We start from the raw sequence: 24,333 nt of genomic DNA, 5'->3' as shown, positions 1-24,333 counted from the left end.
TAAGTGATGAATTCCTCAGGAAGCAGGATGCAATCCAGAACCCCACACTATAAAAACCACCCAGTCGAATAGGATGACTGTGATAGACAAAAAAAATATGTATATAAATAAAAAAATAAAAAATAAATAAATAACAATAATAATATATATAACTATTACAAAATGTGCATTAAAATATCTTTCCTTCATATTTGAAGAGAAGCTTGAAGCCACAGCTGTCAAATATGTCAATTTTATGTAACAGTTGGGGGTTGAGAAGACTTCTAAAAATAGATCGGAAGGAAGGGGAAAAGAGAAAGAAATAGTAGTAGTAGTATGTACAAGCATGTAATCTTCACACAGTCCTATACTTTTCCCATTCATTTTGTATTTCTTTTTTTAAGTGCACTGTATTTAACTAACTTTTAAATGAAATTACAATAACTTTAATTTAATTTAAAAGTTAGCCTAATATTGGGGAGCATGATTAGGGTTGTATTTAGTGTTCTAACTTTAGAAATAAACATTTATTAGCATTTTTTGAGGCCATGCCAAACTAGCTTGAAAATTTGACTCATGCGAGGGGATCTGAAACCGAAACTCGTCTAAGATTGAGGTATTACTGTACGTATATATATATATGGTATATATTATATATATATATAATATATATATATATCTATATATATAGATATTATAATATATATATATAGTATACAATAGGTATATGTATCTTCAACAATGATAAGGAATCATCTAACCATTCAAGTGAGACAGGAACTTTCAGCTATTGAAATCCATGTCTCTTAGATGAATGATAGATGGATAAGAAATTAGAAGGAAGAAGATGATAAAGAGTAAGCATCTTCCATTGGTGATAAAACATGTATACTGACATGACCAACAGTCCTAAAGAGTAATCCTTCTTATCCCTAATGCATAACATCCCGTAGAGAGATCACAATTCAATATCCTTGCTCCCTGGATTTCCAGAATCTCAAGTTTTGTTGATAGAAAAGAAATCAAGATGGGCTACACTACATGAAATTTTCTCACTTGTGAAGCTTCTGCAGCAACACCAATAGTACATATAAGTATAGGTGTAAAGATGTGACAAATAACCTGCCACAGCCACTGTGAGATGGTATTCTTTGAAAGCAATAACCTTTGCTGATTCATAGAAATGAAGAGCCTGGAATCATCTAACTGAAGGTTTGAAGCAGCGGCCTCCTCCTTTAGTTGCTGAGGGTTTTTCAGACTAATGGTCTCCCAAACCTAGTCTATTACATTTGCAAACATGACTTCTTCCTGTAGAGATCATGGTACTTCCTCATCATCATTTTTAGAAAAATCTACCTGATAAGATTTTAGCTGAATAAAAACAATTTTATTTGGGGTATTGTAACTAAGTACTGAAATTTGCAAAAACCTTTTGAGTGGAAATTAAGGAACCTCTTGACTTCCTGCCATGGGCCAAGGAGATAACCTACACTTCCTTGACGATTAAAGGAGCATCACTCAAAGAAGGCAACCAAGATGGAGACAAAGAGGACTTGATGAAACTTACTTCCTATTGCATAGGTGCCTAATCCTGAAGTAAGCCACTAGTTCAGATTTTACCATTAGACCAATAAGTAGTAAGTGAAAGGATGACAAAAGCAGAAGAGTCCAGTCTGGCCACATTACTGAATCTACAATCTCTATGATGTTCATGATGTCTCTAAGAACAGCATTCCATGAATGAGATCTGGAAGGGTAATAGTCTTTCTGAGAGTACTATAAAATACCACAGGTCAGAGATGCATGAATCTCTTCCTGCACAAAACTACAGAAGAAATGCCAGCTGAAGAAGACCTTGGAAAAGCAGTTGGTAAAGGAATATCTTGAACTCTAAGATGGCAAAATCCAAATGTATTGGAACAGTGACTGGAAATCACAGTGATGGAAGTATAGAAGCAGACTGATTGGATACCAGATTAGTTCCAATATTATGGCATGAAAACCAGCATAATAAGTTACATCAAAAACAAAAAAGCAGTAGCCTTGGCAGATATAGCAAGAGTGGTGTCACAAATTTTCTGCCTCACGACTGGGCTCTAGTTCTCTCTTGATGGTTTTGGAGAAGGATAGCCTAACCTCTCGACGCAGTCAACAACTCCTAAAGTGAAGGTCGAGTAAGAGGGTACTGATTTTACAAATCTTATTACAAAATATAACCTAGCCCTTACTTTCATATATGCAACTGAACATCAGGTAGCTGCATGACTCAATGAAAGACAACTGCAAGGATACTGAAACAAATGAGAGCCATGTGGTTTCTGAACAAAACACTCAATGATGATAAACAGATTCATGAAAGGTGTAATAGTATCGACATGACAAGAAACGTAAAATGTACCAATAATTCCACAAGTAAGATAGGCAGTGAAAGTGAGTCCTAGAAAGGCAAGCGATAAAGCTACAGTTCAGACAGCAATTTCTGGGAGTTGTCGGCAAAAGGCATGTCTGGCCTCAGACACCCAGAGCATGAAAGAAGATTCTGAAGCAGAAGCACCAGATAGACATGCAGCAGTATTATGCTTCTCTTCCCTTGAATTATGAGACTAGTTTAGCAAACCCCAAATAACAAATTGGCTGACAAAGAGCAACAGATATCGATGCACAACACCAAGCCTGAAAGCCAACAAAAAGGAGTTGAGGATCTGTGTCATCTACAGACATAAAAAAAATCACTAAACTGACAGGGTAGCCCCTTTCAAATCTCTTGGGCATTTTTTCATATATCAAAAAAGCCACAACACAAACCGTACATCATGATATAAGCCCAAGGTGCAGCCTGACTAATATTAATAACAGTGTCAACATAGATTACTAAGGTATAATTAATTAGAAGTCACAGAAACAAAATAAAATTATGCATACCAAAACTATAGTGGTATATATAAATATTCATAGGGCACAAGGTCCATCATAAGTCATACTTTAACACTTAATAAACAAAATTAGCTTAAAGCAACAGCTATAAAAATATAACTGGCACTTACTAAGCAGTAGTTATAAGAGAAAAGATGGTGGATTGACAGAAGGAAGTAACAGTTAACAACCTCTGGTCAAAAAAAGGAATACAATGAGACGAAACACATGAAAGAAGAAGGCAACAGTCTCTCTCTACTTATGAATCAAAGGTGCACTTGTGCATTATGTTACTCAGTGGTTGATTTTTTAGCTATGCTTCCTCCATCTTCTAGACTTCAGAGATTGTGTTTGAGGAATCAGACATTGCGAATTAAAGCTAATTGTGCTTGATGGGTTCAGTATGAAACAATGTATGACTATCTAAAATTATTTTATTTTGATGATCAAATGTGCAAACTGTTATTCAGCAAAATTTCTGAAAGAAGACAGCTTAACACCTAAACTAGATGTGGTATATCCAATTTTATAAGACTTGGTGTTAATAATGTAAATACAGTAGAGTAGCACCTCAACTTACCAGATGCTTTGGTGGCCTGGCTTTATGATAAATTCATAAGTCCGTTAAGTAACAAAGACTATTTTATAGCCTATACTTGATTATTTTTTAAATACCTCACAGCTAATGACAATTCCACATAGTTCTAACCTAAACTATATGTATAAACTAATAATGTATATTACATGTATTTATTTTAAAGGATTTATATAAAAATGTATCACATCTAAAATGGTAGCATAGTAAAAGTAATCATAATAATGTAGCTGATAAGTAAATTAATCTGTTAAGCTGAGGTGTTCCTTTGAAAGTGTTAGTATTGCAACAGTGTGCTACGATGTTGAAATGAGAATCAAATAACCATATCAAACAGTGCTCATTAGACTATTACATCATAAGTATACAGTATGTATAAAATATTGTATGTTGTGAAGTAATAATATGAAATAATAAACAGATAAAAAAACTACTGATATCTGTGAGAGATCACATCACAATATAATTACAAGTGTGTAAAAATGGTACAATGAATAAAGTAATCAGATTACCGACAGGAGATTTTACAAATATTGTATCCATTCAAGTTCACCACCCTTCTGCAGGTGTCAACACTGTCACTTATGCCAAAAATTCCAGCCTTCTTCAAATCTTGAATTCTGATATTTTGGAGATATCAAGGTCAACAACTGGTAAGAGGGTCCTTGAGAACACTAGTTTTTTTGTTTATGGAAACTTGCTGGTTAGGGGCAAGCTCCACTGCCAAGAGGATTATTTCTTTGCTGGGTCATGTTTCAAACATTTGTGAAGGAAGAAGGATATGTGTTTGTACAAACTTTACAATTGAATAAGGTTTACTAGGCAACAACAAAGGCTGTGATATAGAAATATGGAAGGTTTTTAACTAAGAAGAAGAAAACCTAGAACACCTTCTGCATCCACTAAACCTTTTTTTATGAGGAAAATAAAGGAGTGCTTATCATTGCACAGAAACCCTATTAATTCCACTGACGATTTGTCTCAATGATGACCTATAGTTCTTTGTCCTTCTAGAATGAACACAGGTATCAGGCACTCAACAATAATGTGAGACTGACATTGGATGAGATGCAATGCAAGAAGTGAATATGGCTTCCTAAGGTTTTACAGCAATTTCTCTGAGTTAGTATACTACAGGAACAGGAGAATGATGCCATATCATCAATCTTAGCTGTGCAGAACCATGCTTCAGAAACACACTTTAGGATGGAATCAATAATAAGAGTGCAACTGTTACCCAAAATGGAGACTTACCAATTATGATAATCAGGAATTTTATTTGTTTCTGTTAACCAGGAGTCCTAGAAGTACCTTTGCTTTGTATGGACAGGGAAGCTGTTCTCTTTAAAGGTAATCCAGTACTAGTGATCTTTACAGGATAAAACTGAGGGGGGGTCAGGGAATTTGACTGTAATGCTGTAAATTTGACTAATGCTGTAAAGTTTTGAAGAATTTCATCGATGCCAGCAATGACACCTCCAGTTATGTCAGCAAGTAGGACTTCAGGTTAACTGGGAGAAGTCATATATAAAACACGCTACAAAGTGTTACATTCTTAAATTTTGATATAGAGACTCTCATCACCCTTGTCTTAAAGTACGGTAAGTTTTCATAGCCTGTCAAATAAAGTAGGTGTTCATAGTCTGTCAATAAACTATGTTTTCAATGTTAAATTTTGATGTAGTAGATTTCTTTCATAGTCTGGATTTTCCTAGCCAATGTGAGACAAGCTTTGATAGGCTGCATGGTCTCCTTGGTGAACTAATCCATTGCAGCTGCTTCAAAATTTGTTCTTTAATGTTACAGCCATCATGTCCTTGGCAAATGTCACTTGACCAAACAGCCATGTAGTTCCAATATTGGATGATGAAAGGAAATAAGTACTACTTCCTTTGATGGCAGATTACTCAGAAACCTCTAGCTCCAGAAGCTTTTTGTTAACAGAATGTGTCCACAAAAAGGGTCAGAGTTCACTTTCTGGGCTTCCAAGTACTGTACCAGGAAACTGGTTATTGTAGAACAAATTTTCATACAACTTCCAAACAGTCTTCATTCTATGTGTAAACAACATACTAAGTGCTGGAGTCATATCCAATGACACAACCACATTGGTATAGAATCAAGGGCTGGTGATATGTCTGTAAACAGTTTGAGCAGAGGATATACAAATCTCTATCAGAATGGTCAATATTCAAAGATCTCAAAGCACTGGACCTATCAGTGGCCAGACTTAAAGACAGCTACAATTAGTGCCCAATACTATACTTATCAGATCCAACCAACAGCCTAGAAATTTAGATGCCTTCTTATACTTTGGGACAGCCTGGAAGTTTATGACTTTCCTCCATCTGCAAGACAATCAGTAAAGTTTTTGGATTTGGACACAATTAGTGCTTGTCTGACCTAGTTAGGTGAAGTTCTAGGACCTTTTTCCCTGGAAGACATGCCAAGAAAGTTCCCTCAGTTTGGACAAACTCTCAATCACATATTCCAAGTTTTCATTGGGATATACATATACCCTGCATCTATATGCTACAATCTCCAGTAAAACATCTCAGAAGCAGAGAGTTTTTAGGAGAGGCAGGATGAGCAATTTCTACGCCACAGAGATTTGGTAATATAATCTCTATTAGGCTAAGTAGAATTCCATCCGTTGCTGCTATGCAAGAAATAGTATTCAGATAAAAGCTACAGTTCCCTAGACACCAGATATTCTCCTTTACCTACAACAGCAGAAGGGTCTTTCAGTGTAAGCCATAAAGGGATTTAGATGTGTCCCATCTGAAACCTTTGGTGCTCATGAGATAGACCTTTCTTCTTCACAGAGTTGAGGCAACTATGCCAACATTTGTGAAGGAAGTACCGTACCAAGAAAAACTACTGATCCTTGTGGATGGCATTTTGAAGTCTTACTTAGATCTACATAAACCACTGAAACAAGCTTCTTTAACAGGTTTTTTGCTGAAAAATGTTTTATCCAGGCATTTCCATATTTGTGGCAAATTAGTGATATGTATGCTGTCATGAAAGTCCATCTTGTAGTTTGAAGTTCCACAAGTCTCTCTCTCCTACAGACTTTCTCAAGAGGACCTACATGTCAGATGAAAAAGATCAGTTTCCTTAACCCTTTCTCATTCCATCAGTCAGTCTATGCCCAAAATGCTGAAGACCTCCTCCTGTGCCTACCAAGAGATTTATACTATCTCTTACTGTTGCAGACCCAGAGATTTCAGAGATGGTGCATCCAGTTTCCTTAACCCCTTCTCATTCCACCATTCCATCAGTCAGTCTACGCCCAGAATGCTGAAGACCTCCTCCTGTGCCTACCAAGAGATTTATACTATCTCTACTGTTGCAGACCCAGAGATTTCAGAGATGGTGCATCCAGTTTCCTTAACCCCTTCTCATTCCATCATTCCATCAGTCAGTCTACGCCCAGAATGCTGAAGACCTCCTCCTGTGCCTACCAAGAGATTTATACTATCTCTACTGTTGCAGACCCAGAGATTTCCGAGATGGTGCATCCAGATCCTTCGGTCTACAGCTAAAAACAGTGATCAGGTAATGTGATATAAAATCTTGGTTTGGCCCAGATGAGTTATATTAAAGGCAAATTAAGGCAATCTAAGGTTAGTGTCCTTGAAATCACTAGTATTTGCTTATATCTAAAACACCATAGTTGTTGCTGTGACTGAATGGCTGGTTCATATGAACCCCTAAGAAAGCCCTTCATTTACGTTAAATTTTTCTTGGGAGTACAATTCCATTAATGGTATGGATGCTCACTCTATAACAGTCCCTCATGGGTCTGTTATGGATGGTGAACACTATATCTAAGAATGTACAATTATAAGCTCTAAGTTAATTTTAATGCTCATGGTTTTGTCTCATAGTCACAGCTTACTGACCCTTAAAGTACTGTGCTATGGTCCTTTATCTACTCAAAGCTCCAAACAAAACCTGTAATTTACAATTAATGGGCTGGAAATTTGAAAACTCAATTCCTCCTATGCAAAACTGAAATTCAAGTAATATGGTAGTTTTTGAAAGCTTCATTTTCTCATATGAACCTCTTAATATTATACCAGTTTTCCTTCCTCCCAGCCTGTTTCCTGCTAGAAATGGAAACTACATGCCAAAGACAGGGTTGACAGTCAGGAACTAATGGATCTGGGTGAGTACTACTGCTGTCATTTTTATTTACAGCACTTTTGTTTGGAAATATTTTGTTACTATGAAGTTGTGTGTGAATGAAAGTCTGTAATGCCAAATTTCTTGCTTTCTGAACTTTACATATTCCACTGCATCCATGTATGTAATATGACTATGTATATAAAATATAAATAACAATAAAGTAATATAATAAATTGTGAAACTTACTTACGTGGGTGCGTCCTTATAGAGAGATGCAGAATGCGTGCATAAGTGCATGTAATAAATAAACAATAAATTTGCAAAACATTTATACTTACATCAACTAAGATGTGCAAACAAAATATGTACAAACAACTATGGCCTCGAGTTAGACATTTTCAGCACAAGTTTCAAGAAACCATGAACCTTATTAAATTTAGTTGCTATTATCTGTGCATTACTTAATCAACATACACTTATACAAATGGTAGTAAACAGCAATGTATCTCCAGTATGCCTCAGGTGTTTTGTAGAATGATTCTGAACCATGAGTGTGGATAAACTTTAAAATTGCAGTTTACTTTCAACATACAACACAAAATAACAGTGTTTTATTGTGATTACTAGTTTGTAACATTAATCCAACCTGGCCTAGCATCACCACTGATAATAATTTCCCTCAGTATCTTCATACGTCGCTTATGACCTTTGTTGCGTGACAGCATTGCAACCTGACATAAAAATTCTTCCCAGCATACAAGACAAGAATATGTTAATTTCTAATAAGAAAATTTCTCTTTTACTGAAAATGGCATGTCATTAAGATACGTACTGTATCATAATGCCATATTGTAATCACAACTTGCACATTATGAAAGCAATAACACTAATTCTGTATATAATTTTAGTTAAATGGTTATATTCCATACAAAGTACTGTATAACAATGAGGCAATGCTTCAATAATGAATTAGTTTTGTGTATTATGCCTCAAACTATTTGTCAGTGACTGGAATAAAATATTGCATCATCTGCATCAAATGAAATACTGTAGCTGAATATAATTTCTGTATTAATGCAAACATTCACACAGTAGGAGAAATCCTTCAGCTAGCAGTCTATAAAAGTTCATATTGTTCAATTATATGATAGGCACTAAGAAGAAAAGGCTGGGAAAACATTCAGTAGAAGATCAACTATAGACAATATTGGAAAAATAAAATGGCAACAATATTCAGTAAGCACAATAGTATTGAGATAAAAAGTATGATATAAAGCACTAAAAAAATGAAAAATTGAATAAAATTTATGAAGAGACTGAAGAGACCTAGGAAGAAAAATGAAAGAAATGAAGGAGCTAAGGTTCACAGAAGATTTCAACATGAATCAATTGCCTTAAACAACCTAGAGCAATGGGTCTTGGCATTATAGTGAAGGCCAAGCTTAATATGCTGGACGCAAAGGCAAACTTCTAGTGAAAATACAAGGATTAGTCTGTGATCTCTGCAGAACTGAAGAAGATAGTACAGTACTACTTAACATTAATTCTTCTGTAGCAGGGAATTAACGAAAATAAAGAATTGGGTATAACCTTAGAGACCTTAAAATTGGGTAAATACACTAACTAGTAATGAGAGTTGAGAATTATGTTAGCCTGGGTATCGTTGGCTGTTAATTCTAGAGGCTTAGTACTACCCCAGTAACAGTAACATGTATAAGGAAGGTCACTTGGAAAAATTAAATAAAGTAGTAATAGTAATTTTCAGTAAGAAAAATGAGTAAAGTAGTAACTTTTAAATTTTTTGTAATAGAAAGTATGAAGCAAAGTAGTAACACTAATTTTCAGGTGGGAGTTGGACATATGCATGAGATTTCAGCAGTACAACAGTGATAAGGAATTGTTATTTAAGTGGAAATTTACAGGGATAAATGAAATTATTATAAGTGGAAATTTACAGGAAAGTATAATGAATAGACACAAGCAATCAAAACTAGGGTGCAGTTATGTACCTCACTCACACAATTCGAGTTGTGTGAATTCACAATGGTGCTGACTTTTCATTGGAACTTAACTAATTATCTTGCACAAGTTTTTCTGACACGCGAACGCAAACCCAACATTTTCGAATCCTCGAGAAACCCGGCAAAAGTGTTTGTTTAATATTTTATGTAATTTATAGATTTTCAAGCTTTTAAGTGTAAACTAAATGACATTAAATAATAAAAACAATAATTCTTTCTCTCTCTCTCTTTTACTGAGATGAGAGAATTTTTATGGTAGTACATGTATATACGTTTATTAATATTTTGAAATACGTATTTATAATAAGAATAATGTAATATAACTGTAATTACAAAATTCATATGTGATAGCATTTTCAAAAAATAAAATAACCTTTCCATTTCACTCTCTTAAGTAAGGACAACTCTCTCTAATTGATACGAGTGAATTTTTATGGTATGGCACATGTAGAGTACTATACATATTTATTAATAATCAATAATAATATAATAATAATATAAATAATAATAATCAATAATAATATAATAATAATAATAACATAATAATAATAAGATAATAATAATAATAATAATAATAATAAGTAATAATAATAATAATAATAAAGGATTTTGACGAAGGAAAATCTATTTCTGGGCAACGACCTGTGTCGCCCTGTGAAATGGTTCCTTTGATACTATTTCTGAAGAATAAATATATTGCTATTCATCCTAGAGAAAAAAGAAACAATATAATGCCAAGATAAATGGCTCGCTCACTTCTTATAGAAGTGTCGGTATAGTAAGGAGCGAGTGGAATCACTACCAGAGGTCCCTTGCCATTTAGCTTCTTCCTTCGACAAAACCCCGAACTACGGAGGAGCCGTGCTACAGCTCCCGGTCTACTACTACCGTGAGCGCCTCCGACGCCTGAGACGTCATTCCTGAAGATAGCCTCCAAGCTTGGGGTAAGCTGGGTGAGGATAATCTAACTACAGGGTGGGGTTTCACAGGGCGACACAGGTCGTTGCCCAGAAATAGATTTTTCCTTCGTCAAAATCCCTTTTCTGGGCTTGACCTGTGTCGGCCTGTGAAATAGTACCAGAGAAGGCCAAACACCAAGCTTGAGGAACAGTACAGATAAATTAAGAAGGTAAAGTTAAACACTTGTAAGGTTAATAGTATAATAATCAACTAAAATTACAGTCTTACCCTAAGGGAAGTATAAGCCCTAAAACACGGGTTATCACTTAAAATTAGTTAGCCTAACAACAAACAATAACAATACAGGTTAGGCAAAGACAAGATATAAGTTGATATATACAAAAGAATGGAACTGAATCCAATTAGAATGATGAACAAAAGCAAACTCAAGGTAACCCAATACATGGAGGCGACTAAACTAAGTAAGGGTGCAATGGGGCAGGTAGAAGGGAAGGCTACAAGAAGTTATAGTAAAAATTAAAAATCAGGAGAAACTGTGTTTCCAGCTGCCACTGCTGGAAATTTGAGGGCTTCTAAGGGTTTTAGGTAGTGCCGTTTGAAAACTGTCGGAGATTTCCAGCCTGTATACTTCTTAAGATCGTCAAAATTCATGTGTTGGAAATAATTAATAGATGTGGCCACCGCCCTAACATCGTGGGCCCGAGGAAAGGACTCTGGATTGGCCTGTTTAATGAAGTATAAAATTTGTTGCCTGATCCCTTTTAGGGATAATGTACCACCTTCCTTCCTAATGAACAATGGGCCTGAAGATTTCAGAGTTGTTCTGCTTAGGTAGGCTCTTAATGAGTTGACAGGACAAAGGGAAATGTCTTGAGGTAGTGGTAGGATTTTCCACGAGGACCATCTGTCCTGTGGGTCTTCATTTTTGGCTAGAAAATGGCGATCTGGGGATAAGAGGACTTCCCCTGAGGGGAGGAACTCAATGTGGCCTGGTTCCCTCAGGAGGGATATATAATTGCAAGAGTCATTGTTAATGTCCGAGGCCAGTTTGAGGACATCATTTAAGAACCAAGAGACTGAGTTAGGTCTCGTTGATGGTCTTAATCTAGCACAAGCTTTTGGTATGGACGTAAAGTACGAATCCGTAAGGTCTATGCTAAAACCAAATTGGAAGATCTTTTTAAGAGCTGATTTGGTCGTAGTGATAGTGCTTGCTGCTAAACCTTTCTCAAACAATGATCTGAAGAAAGTTATGGCTAGGTTCGTTGTCATGACTTGAGAATTTGACAACTTAAGGAACTCTGCTAGTTTCTTGACAGATGAATCATATTGTCGGAGAGTAGATTCTCTTTTATCTGATTCCAAGAATGAGATATTCTGGGGATAAATTTCTGCATTCCTCATGGCTGCGAATTTCAGAAAATCCATAAAGTTAGGGTTTTCTGAATTCTTGAGGAAGCGGACACAGTCTGAGTTTGCACTAACTGGGTTAGTTTGGGGTTGGGTAATCCGTAGTGGTCGGAGTCTCAACTCTAGGAGTAGAGGGAACCAATTGCTCTTGGGCCAGTTGGGAGCTACTAGAGCTACTTGGCCTTTGAATGTCCTGAGTTTGTCTAAAACTTTCATGAGAAGGTTCACCGGAGGGAAGAGGTAAATATTCTTCCATTCGTTCCAATCGAGGATCATTGCTTCCGTAGCGTATGCTAGAGGATCGAGGTTGGGTGCCACGTAACAAGGGAGTTTGTGGTTTGACTCCTTGGCGAAGAGGTCTACTTGGAGTCCGGGGACTTGTAGACTGATCCAATTGAATGAACTCCTGTCCAGTGTCCACTCCGATTCCAATGGAGCGGAGCGCGATAGAGCGTCTGCTACTACGTTCTTGACTCCTGCCAGGTGAGTGGCTGACAGGTGCCATTTGTTTTTGCTTGCCAGAGAAAAGATGGCTATCATGACATGGTTCAAGTGGCTTGACTTGGATCCGCCCCTGTTGATGCAGTGTACTACTACTGCACTGTCCAGAACTAATTTGAAATGAGAGTTCTTGGGCGGACGGAGTCGTTTCAGTGTGAGGAATACTGACATGGCCTCCAGTACATTGATATGTAGCTGGCGGAATGTTAACGACCAAGTTCCTTGAACTTTTTCGTACTGGGAGTATCCTCCCCACCCTGTTAGTGAGGCGTCTGTGTGGATCACTAATGATGGAGGGGGAAACTGTAGAGGAATTGCTTTTGAAAGGTTCTTTGTCTCCGTCCAGGGGCGGAGACGTTTCCGTAAGATCGCTGGGATAGAGGCTAGTTTGTCCCGTGATCTGCAATTCGCTCTTGAGCGCCATACTCTGTTTATATCTTTGAGTTTGGCTCTGAGCAGAACGTCTGTGACTGATGCAAACTGGAGTGAGCCCAGGATCCTCTCCTAGCACCTCCTGGATGTTTGTTGTCGTTTGAGAAATTGTTTTGTAGCTCTTGCAATTTCTTTCCTTTTCAACGACGGAATTGATAGAGTGTGAGATTGTAAGTCCCACTGAAGGCCTAACCACTGGAATCGAGATTCCGGTGTTAGTCTGGACTTGGTTTTGTTTATTTGAAAACCTAAATGTTCCAGGAATTTGATCACTCTGACCGTTGCTTCTTTGCATTCTTTGGGGTTCTTTGCCCAAATAAGCCAATCGTCCAGATAAGCCACTAACATTATTCCCTGTTTCCTTAGCTCTTGCACTACTGCTTCCGCCAATTTGGTGAAGATCCTGGGGGCTATGTTGAGCCCGAATGGCATTACCTTGAAGGAGTAGGATCTGTTGCCTAGTTTGAAGCCTAGGAATGGACGGAAGTGTCTGGCTATGGGAATATGATAGTAGGCATCTGTAAGATCTATAGAGGTTGTGACGGCCCCACGGGGAAGTAAGGTCCGTACTTGCGAAACGGTCAGCATCCTGAACTTGTCGCAATGCATGAATAAGTTCAGATGGGACAAGTCTAAGATGATTCTTCGGTTTACCAAGTCTTTCTTTGGCACGCTGAACAAGCGTCCTTGAAATTTTAAATTGTTGACTCTTGAGACTACTCCTTTGAGAAGGAGGTCTTCAGTATACTCTACCAATTCCGTTGTTGGTGCTTGATAGAATCTGTTGGTTGGAGGAGGGCCCTCTAGCCAACTCCAACCTAGTCCCTTTGTTACTATACTTTGAGCCCAAGGGCTGAACCCCACCGCTGGCGGAAGAGGTACAGCCTCCCTCCTACCTTGGGATTCTCACTGCTGGTTTGCTGAGGGGCGGCCACCTCTTGCTCCTCGGAAACCTCTTCCTCTGTTAGCAGCCCTGCCGGATCCTCTGAATCGAGAGGCACCTCTTGCTCTGCTGCCTCTCGCAAACCTATTGAAAGCCTGAAAGTTCTGGCTTTCATAGTTGGAATTGTAGGCTGGCGAGACAGCAAAGGAAGTAGAGGGTTGAGATTGCTGGGACTGAGGGGTCAGAACAAGGTATTGTTGTTGACCCTTCGACGATGGTTGCCCTTGTGATGCTGGGACTGCCTGAACCAACGTTTGTTGAGAAGGCTGGAAGGGAGAGAACTTCCTTGGTTTCTTCTTGTTCCTTGGGTTAGGACCAGAAGATTCCTGCCTCCGCTTTGCTACCAGTCCCCACCTGACTTTGAGGCACTGGTTAACCTTAGAAGCCTCATGAAGGACTTCTGCTACTACTGGTGCTGGAAAGAGGTCCGTTCCCCAAATTGAGGAAGCAATCAGTTTATTCGGTTCATGGCGGATAGTAGCTTCCGCCAGAACGTGCTTCCTACAATTTCTCCTGGCTATGAGGAAGTCGTAAAGGTCACACTGCATGGTGTGCAGCAGACCTTAAGCCAAAACTTTAAATAACGGCTCTTGTTGGTATACAAGAGCCGTCATCTCCGCCATAGTCATGGAGGAAAGGGATCTCGCGAGCCTAGTCCGGGCGTCGTACTCCATCTGGATGAGAGAGTCCGACAACCTGGGGAGTCTCTCACTAAAGAGAGAGGTGGCACAGTCCGCCTTTAGTTTTCCTACTGAGAAAGTAGGAACTGCCCCCTCGAAGTACGTCTCGGAGCCTGGGACTAAGAAGTAGTTGAGGCAGGGGCTCGTCTTTCAGGGCGGCCTGAAAGGTTGCTTCCACTACCTTAAGGGTCAGTGGTAGCGGAGTCCCTTCCACCGGAGTAAAAATGGTGAAAGAACTCCTAAAGGCTGTGATGCGGGTGTTTTCACACCCCCATTCTTCCAGACTTCTCATTAGAGTCTGCTGTGCCTGTTCCCTCGGAAGGATCACTGTTTCCTTGGGAACCTTGTCCTCTCTCATCATCGCTGCTTCCGTTAGTCGGACGTAGCCAATGAATGGTGGTTGAAGGTCTCTGGGGTGGAACTCGAAGTCCTCACGCCTTCGAGTTCCTATGCCTTCGATTGTCAACATTCCGTTGACAAACGGGGCATACGAAGCGATCCTCCAAGGGTTGGCCGCCTTGAATTCCGGCAGTTGGCTGGAATCTGGCATTGGAAGAGGAGAAGGTGGCACAGATAGAGGGGAACCTGCCGCAATCGAGGTTTGGATCCCGGCGATGGCATTCTCCTGAGCGGCCAGCCGTTCCGCCAGCGATTGGATCGACTGGCCGGAAGACGTAACAGAACTGGAGAGCTGGGAGAGCACCGAGCCGACCTTGTTGTCAACCAAGGCCCCTACGATCACTCCCACCTGTTCCAGAATGTTAGCCGAAAAGGATTCGGGATCAAAAAGAGGGACTTGAGCCCGATCCTTACGTGATCTATGTTTGGGGGACCTCGACACAGAGGAAGAGGCCTCCCTTGGCCTAACTGATCCGGGGTGGTGAGCCAGAGTTATAGTGTCTGTCAGGATGACCGATTTCTTTGGGAGAGACTTTTTAAGTTTCTCCTCGGTCATCTTAGCCTTGGGATCACTGAAGTAGCCTTAGGACGGACAGACCGCTGCTCTTCAGTGAAGCCCCGGAAAGAAGTGGAAGTAGAAGGATCAGTAGAAGGTGATGGAGAAAGGGAATTCAGGAAAGGGCCCTGAGAACCCACAGAAGCTGCCCCTACTACACCCTTACCTGTACCCATGGAGTCAATAGCCATGGGTTCAACGTTGAGGTTCATTGCCGCAACGTCTTCTGCAACGTCCTCTGGGAAATCCCCCTCCTGTAGGGAGATCATGACTTGAAGGTCGGCCAGCAAAGGGGCGGCCGCTATCGGGTCCACCACTGATCCTTTCTTGGCTCCTGGGAATATTAGGTCCGCCATATCCTGGGTAAGAATGTAGGGGCGGCCCTTCGAATTCCGGCCAAAACCCCCTACCCAAGCTTTGAGAGTCGACAAAGCTTTCTTCTTTTCTTCATCAGAACCCTGTAAAAAAGGGTCTAGAGTTAGGGAGAGGATAGGGGAGGAATGTCTGTTGTGTTGAGATTATATGAATATGTGTCTCATATGTGAAAGGTATAACAACAAGTATTCCAGGTGACGAATGAATGAAGAAAGTGCTAAGAAAACTTACTACTAGTGAGGCATCTCCTACTAGCAAGTAGCAGGTTTGGCAAGCTTCATGATGCCAAACGATAAAATCCTCCACTTTCACTGCACATCCTGCATGAGAACGGCATACTATATGGCCGCATGGGTCTTGGAGGATGGCACTGCACCCAATCTCCTGGCACAACATCTGTAAGTCAAAGGATACATGAGTACCAATGACAACCTCCGGTGGAATAATATGCAAACTATCCGTGGGTGCCGGAGTAGGACCGACGGATAGAGATCTACGTATGAATATTACGTAGAAAGAAAAGTTACGAGGGGGGAAGAAAGTCTCTGCCTCCGCCTAAGCTCACTTGTCATATGACTAAAAATAGACTCCGTAGGGCCCGGAGTTCTCCGTATGGCCCGGAGTTAATTAATATTGAGTGAGCAATGTCAAACTTCTAACGAAGCAAGGGATATACGAGAGGCGGAAATAAAAAACACCCCCCGGAGTAACGCAAAAGATTCTAACATTAATAACACAAAATAAAACAAAATAAAAACCCCTTATATCAGTAAGTGCTCGTGTGAACTATCTTAAGTGGATAGGAAAACCCAGTGGTTCCCTCCCCCCCTCTCTATGTTCGGTAGCGGCGGATAGACACCTGCCGGACTGAACTGAGGGGGAAAGAGTAGGGAAGAATGTGGGGTAGGGGAGCCCTCCCCCTGAGCGGCCAGTTAAGGACGGAGAAGAAGGGGGGAGGAGGTCCCGAGCCCCCGAGGCACGTGACGAGTGAGAGTACCAGTAGGGGAGGGGAGATCCCCGCCAGTCCCGTGAGTCACCCCCTCTCATGCAGACTCGGACGCTAGCTGTGAGAAACGAGTCATCACCCATCGACGTGGATGGCAATGTATGGAGGGGGGAATGGGGGGACGGGAGGGGGACCCCGTAACCGGGTGGCTCACCGTGATCAACCGGTGGTCTTCCCAGCCAGGTGAAAGATACGAGGTGGGGAAGAACCGTCGGAACAACATCAATATCACTGATATAAATAGGATTATTTATAATAATCAATCAAATAAAATTAAAGCGATATCTTAAAGCTAGACTAACACGGGGAACACGAAGCTAAGCAAACAGAAAATTAGGTTAATCGCCGATCCGAAGAAAGGGGTATGTTAGCCTAATTTAACCTCTAGTTCAAGAAAACGGGGGGCAGGCTAATCACCAATCGACAATTGGGGTATGAAAGCCTAACTTAATGGTAAAATAAATTATAACAGGGAAGCTAATCGCCATACCGAAGCATGGTGTATGTTAGCCAACCTAGTACCTATAATATTATTAAAGGTAATCAGGAACTAGAGAAGGAAAGAGAGAACATCAGAATAATTAAGATGATATGACTCTCAATCGTGACTGATAAAACTCCTAACAATGTAAAGCGTAGCTAGACTAAGGTCCGAAACGTGCGGTCGGAGCGTGCCCCGTGGAGGCCTAACTAAAAAACTAACTGCATAAAGATATAGAGACTATGTATAAGTGTCCATATCTAAAGTACTAAGAAAAAGGGAAATCTCTAACGGTATGGAAGACCAAAAGAGATAACCCGTACCGCCATGCGGTCGAGGGGCATACCGGCCGATAAGGCTCCGAATATGTATAAAACACGAAGATCATCATAAAATGAGATCAGTAACCCCAAACAGTACTTAACTTAGAAGCAGAAGTTGAAGACATCTTGAAAATAAAAGATAATCCAAATAGAGCGAAACACAGCACCGAAAAAATTTTAACGTTTGGTGTAACGCGCGCTATCGAAAGGAATAACGTCTCAGGCGTCGGAGGCGCTCACGGTAGTAGTAGACCGGGAGCTGTAGCACGGCTCCTCCGTAGTTCGGGGTTTTGTCGAAGGAAGAAGCTAAATGGCAAGGGACCTCTGGTAGTGATTCCACTCGCTCCTTACTATACCGACACTTCTATAAGAAGTGAGCGAGCCATTTATCTTGGCATTATATTGTTTCTTTTTTCTCTAGGATGAATAGCAATATTTATTCTTCAGAAATAGTATCAAAGGAACCATTTCACAGGCCGACACAGGTCAAGCCCAGAAATAATAATAATAATAATAATAATAATAATAATAATAATAATAATAATAATAATAATAATAATAATAATAATAATACTATTAAAAGTGATGGCTACCTCAGCAGAGTTATGCTTGTAGAGATTCTTCTCTATTTTTCGAATACAGTAGCGGCTTTTTCCATACTACTTAAACAGGCTAGTAGAGCACCTATGGAGGCCATTATCAAATACAAGGTCAAGATCAATGTATATATTATAGCTTATACAGATAAATTATATCATAGTCATCAAAGTCATTCATGGTTTCTCTCTCTCTCGTTTTCTTATAATAAGCTTTCGTCTGGAGCTGCCAGACATCCTCTATGCTGGGAAGCTGAGGGTGGACTGCTTCTGGAGTGGTGTCCGTCCTCCTTATATTTGGGGTCTTCAACAGGTGGTCTGCCCTATGCTGATCTTATTGGTTGCTTGAGCCGAGTCTCAAGCCACTTTTTGCCATGTCGATGGTTTCTTTCTTGTAATCTTCTAGACCTCCTGAGGTGTGCAGTGACGCTGCTGGGCATTGCGTAACGCTGCGAGACATCATGGCTAATACGAATGTTGTTGCCTGAAGGAGTGTCTCATTCGGGGGCATTGTCTTCCGTAGAGTTGCCTTGGTTGGTGGTGTCATTATTGGTGACAGGCCTTCTCATACTTGTGGGGGGGAGAAATTCTTCCCGCATCGTATTCAGTGTTGATTTATTTGCTGGATGAGAAGCGCCTCCAGCAGGCGTAACCGATGGGCATCAGAGCCCTTCCTGATGATCTTAGTGTTCTGGATGATCACATCCCGGGAGATAGCCTCTTGATGTTTGGTACGGACGTGGCTCTTTATAGCACCTTCTTGGGCATGGTAGGAGAGTCTCTTAAGACAGGCGCATGCTGGTCATACCTATGTAGGTGCCGCTGCAACTGCCAACTGGAGATCAGCATGGGGCAGACCCCCTGATGATAACCCCAAATATAAGGACGGACACCACTCCAGAAGCAGTCCACCCTCAACTTCCCAGCCTTGAGGATGTCTGGCAGCTCCAGACGAAAGCTCGCTATAAGAAAACGAGAGAGAGAGAGAGAGAGAGAGAGAGAGAGAGAGAGAGAGAGAGAGAGAAGAGAGAGAGAGAGAGAGAGAGAATGACCTTGATGCCTATAATATCATAGTTTATTTGTATAAGCTGAAATATATACATCGATCTTGACCCTGTATTTGATTATGACCTCCACGGGCGCTCTACTAGCCTGTTTAAGTAGTATGGAAAAAGCCCCTATTCGAAAAACAGAGAAGAATCTCTACAAGCATAACGCTCCTGAGGTAGCCATCACTTCTAATAAATAATAATAATAATAATAATGGAGTTTGGAATAGAAAAATGCACCTTAGTCAACATACAAAAAGGCAAAGTAACGAGAACTGAAGGGATAAAGCTACCAGATGGGACCAACATCAAACACATAGATGAGACAGGATACAAATACCTGGGAATATGGAAGGAGGGGATATAAAACACCAAGAGATGAAGGACACGATCAGGAAAGAATATATGCAGAGACTCAAGGCGATACTCAAGTCAAAACTCAACGGCGGAAATATGATAAAAGCCATAAACACATGGGCAGTGCCAGTAATCAGATACAGCGCAGGAATAGTGGAATAGACGAAGGTAGAACTCTGCAGCATAGATCAGAAAACCAGGAAACATATGACAATACACAAAGCACTACACCCAAGAGCAAATACGGACAGACTATACATAACACGAAAGGAAGGAGGGAGAGGACTACTAAGTATAGAGGACTGCGTCAACATTGAGAACAGAGCACTGGGGCAATATCTGAAAACCAGTGAAGACGAGTGGCTAAAGAGTGCATGGGAAGAAGGACTAATAAAAGTAGACGAAGACCCAGAAATATACAGAGACAGGAGAATGACAGACAGAACAGAGGACTGGCACAACAAACCAATCCACGGACAATACATGAGACAGACTAAAGAACTAGCCAGCGATGACACCTGGCAATGGCTACAGAGGGGAGAGCTAAAGAAGGAAACTGAAGGAATGATAACAGCAGCACAAGATCAGGCCCTAAGAACCAGATATGTTCAAAGAACGATAGACGGAAATAACATCTCTCCCATATGTAGGAAGTGCAATATGAAAAATGAAACCATAAACCACATAGCAAGCGAATGCCCGGCACTTGCACAGAACCAGTACAAAAAGAGGCATGATTCAGTGGCAAAAGCCCTCCACTGGAGCCTGTGCAAGAAACATCAGCTACCTTGCAGTAATAAGTGGTACGAGCACCAACCTGAGGGAGTGATAGAAAACGATCAGGCAAAGATCCTCTGGGACTATGGTATCAGGACGGATAGGGTGATACGTGCAAACAGACCAGACGTGACGTTGATTGACAAAGTCAAGAAGAAAGTATCACTCATTGATGTCGCAATACCATGGGACACCAGAGTTGAAGAGAAAGAGAGGGAAAAAATGGATAAGTATCAAGATCTGAAAATAGAAATAAGAAGGATATGGGATATGCCAGTGGAAATCGTACCCATAATCATAGGAGCACTAGGCACGATCCCAAGATCCCTGAAAAGGAATCTAGAAAAACTAGAGGCTGAAGTAGCTCCAGGACTCATGCAGAAGTGTGTGATCCTAGAAACGGCACACATAGTAAGAAAAGTGATGGACTCCTAAGGAGGCAGGATGCAACCCGGAACCCCACACTATAAATACCACCCAGTCGAATTGGAGAACTGTGATAGAGCAAAAAAAAAAAAAAAATAATAATAATAAAAAAATAATAATAATAATAATATAACTAATTACAAATTGCTCATAAAATATCCTTTCCCTCATCTTATGTTTTTAACTTGAAGAGAAGCTCGAAGCCAGAGTTGTCAAATATGTCAAGTTAATATGTATGACAGGTGGGGGGGAGTGTTGTGATTAGCAGGTCAATGATTTTTATGTAATTCTCTCTCTCTCTCTCTTTCTCACATTTGTTAGTAGCAGTAGTAGATAATTTTAAATTCATCTAATTTTATCTTTACCATCTAGAACTGTAAATACACTGCCCTAAACCATATACACATACCTAAGAGTTGTATTAGTCCAAATAAAAAGCACTGTTCATTCATGAAATGGAATTTCAGAACAAAGATAAAGAGAAAGAATAAAGAATTTCTTAAAAACGAAGTTGAGAAGACTTCTAAAATTAGATCAGTTGGAAGGGGGAAAGAAGACAGAAATAGTACGTAAGTAATCTTTACTCACTCCGATGTTTTTACCAACCATTTATTTTTTTTTAAAGGTAATGTATTAAGCTAACTTTTAAATGAAATTATAGTAACTTTAATTTCACTTAAAAGTTAGCTTACTACTTATGGAACATGATTAAGGCCAAATTTAGCGTTCAAACAAGTAAGCATTTACGTGTATCAGCATTTTTAGCGACCGTGCCAAACTTACACGAAAATTTCCCTCGCGCAAAGGAGTCTGGCACCTAACCTTGTGTAAGTTTGGGGTATTACTGTAGTATTAGAGAAAAATGAACTATTAGCAATGATATTACAACAAAATCTCATACGTGAAAGAAACAGAATAAAAAATGAAGTCACATACAAGAAGGGATAATATGTATGCAGAAAATAAAAACTAGAGAAATTAGTGCAATGTGTCTGCCACACTACATTTCGTATCTGGAATCAGCACTGAAAAGCCAGGAAGGAGCTATGCATCCAGGTTCAACCAGTATCTGGGGGTATTATGTTTTAACTTGCAGCAATATACAGAATAGGTTCTAAACTAAATTCTTTAAGGAAGCCTAATTTACAGTATCAAACCAAATTCCTTGTGGATGGTATGAAACATTTTTTTCTGTGAATGAGGCTTCTACAGTCCTGGGTTCAGACAGTGCCTAACTTCACTACGTTTGAAACTTCCTTTAAATAAGCAGCTTTGCTTAATATTTTATTGGCTTTCCTATGTTTGTTGCAGGTAGTATTTGTTTTGTAAATTCTCTTTCATCATTCAGTTACTCTCATACTATTTTCTGAGCTTTAAACAATTAGGTTTTACTTTAACTTTGAGTACAAAGTATATCCTGTACTGTATTACATATTCAGGATTGCTTCTTGCTGAGAATACTCCTCTTAAAGCTGTTACAACCATCTGCATATGAACATTATTCACAGTACATGTACTGTACAGTATAGTATTTGCTATAACCCAAAATTACAAGGTTATTCATTATTTTTAAAGAGCTATATAAATGCCTTCAAAGGAACTTCAACATTATTATTCAGTTTTTGTTGTAAATAATAGTGGTAATTAGAAATACATCTTTACCTAGGAAAATAAATATTTGGGTAAGCATATACATAATAGTACCTGTATCCTTAATTTTTTAGGCATTGCCTAAGCTGTGAAGAACATTTTCTTTCTTATAGCTGAGGACTAATGAATTTTGTTCTGTGTGAGAAAATCTGTACGTATATGTTGGTAAATGAACTAAAAAACCCTTAGGCTTCTAGGACAATTATAAGTATAATTTTGATAAAAAAGGTTTCACTATTACTATTCTTACAATTATCCTTGTATTGCCTTAGTTGATAATAGTGGGTATAAGAGTTTATGCCCTTACTAGTCAATAAAGAACTGTTCTGTAATAGACATTACTGAGGTAGAGTCGTCTATTACTGAGGTAGAGTCATTCTCCTGAAATGATGCGTAAAATACTGCATCAACAAGTAGAACAGATTCTGCTCCAACTGCTATATGTAATTAACTAAATCTATCAGTTTCCTTTCTCACTATGGAGAATTACAGCCATACTCTTCCAGATAACCTGACTATTCTTTTCTTAGGCTAGAGTATGTTCTGCTCTAATATTTTGCACCCACCTCACCTTACAGACAAACATATTAGGCTCCTGTTTCACTCTGCTTGGTGCCATTGGATCCTCTGGTTCGATTTTTTTGCAACAGCTACTCTTGTACCTTTAATTATATCTAATCTCTCTTTAACATAGTACATTGGTATGCCTCTGATTTTTCTTGCTCCCTGACACAAATCACTGCTCTAACTTTGCCAATTTCATTTCATGGGTAAGAAGACTGGGTTGGTATTGAAGCCATTTCCAGATACACACATGGTTGGCTACCCAGCCAAGAGAGTCCTAGTATTTCAACTAAGACTGGAGTCGATTTAAGCTTTTTCTTGTCTGCATGAAGTGCTCCACTGCTTTTGCTTTGACCTTAATGCTACCAGATCTTCATGATTCATTTTTTTACTCTTATTCCTGTAACTCTAATGGCCTCAACCTTCACCGCTATTACTAGGTTTGCAACACTTCCTAGCTGCACTTCTCTAGCCAATCTTGGGTTGCAGCAAAGAACTGCTAGTTTTATTTTATATATTCACATAATGAGGCAGTTTCCAGTAGTGTAGTGAATGCTAACGCAAGTTCAGACTTATTTCTGCTGCTAGCCATTCTTCATCAGGGATGTACCTATTTTACCTATTCTCCCTGGTCAGTCACCTAATCACTCTACCTCTGAAATTAGGGATGCTTGCTGCCTATCAGGATATTGTAGTGCATGTATATTCATGCTTGCTTATTTTTACACCCATCATTTCTGGTGCACATGGCACCATCAGGAAATAGTAGCATGAGCATCTCCTAGATATATTCAACACCAGCAGCAACTTGCTTATGTGCATACTTTACCAGCGCAAGAATGTTGGTTTTAACCCTTAAGGAATGGGCTAAATACACCCCCTAAGGTTGGCCAATTTAAGAGAAAAAAAAAAAAAAAAAAAAAAAAAAAACATCAATAGGAAGAAGAGATGCAAATGCACATGGTGTAAGAAACAAATTCTAAAAATCTTTCTGTATTGTCCATGGGAAGTTGAAAGTGACTATATACAACGCTGTGTGGGGCCTCTTTCACAAGGCACTGATAAAAATATATGCTAATCTTATGATGTTTTACATATTTTTTCTAATAATTTCTTTTATTTTATTTTGTAAAATTATAATTACAGCTCACACAATATCATAACAGATAAGAATTAGTATTATAGCAACAAATTCAGAGTACTATATCTATCGTAAAATATTTACAAGATTTACTGAGATGGGGA

The 24,333-nt window shown here is 39.5% G+C and overlaps 1 protein-coding gene across 7 annotated transcripts in view; it reads right to left on the bottom strand.

Annotated features, from left to right (window-relative positions):
* The window catches only part of LOC135220599 (calpain-5-like), a 221,245-nt gene that overhangs the window by 13,846 nt on the left and 183,066 nt on the right, over positions 1 to 24,333 (bottom strand). For 4 of the 7 annotated variants that reach the window (XM_064257868.1, XM_064257869.1, XM_064257873.1 and 1 more), the window contains one exon: positions 7,868 to 7,882. The exons of the other annotated variants lie outside the window; for them this stretch is intronic. In XM_064257868.1, the coding sequence (XP_064113938.1) occupies positions 7,868 to 7,882 (15 nt within the window). The remainder of the gene's footprint in view (positions 1 to 7,867; positions 7,883 to 24,333) is intronic. 7 annotated transcript variants of the gene reach the window in all.

Source organism: Macrobrachium nipponense, chromosome 2 (genome assembly GCF_015104395.2).
Source record: "Macrobrachium nipponense isolate FS-2020 chromosome 2, ASM1510439v2, whole genome shotgun sequence".
Classification (NCBI taxonomy): Eukaryota; Metazoa; Arthropoda; class Malacostraca; order Decapoda; family Palaemonidae; genus Macrobrachium; species Macrobrachium nipponense.
The sequence above is the reverse complement of the archived record's forward strand: the minus strand, read 5'-3'. Positions and strand labels throughout refer to the sequence as shown.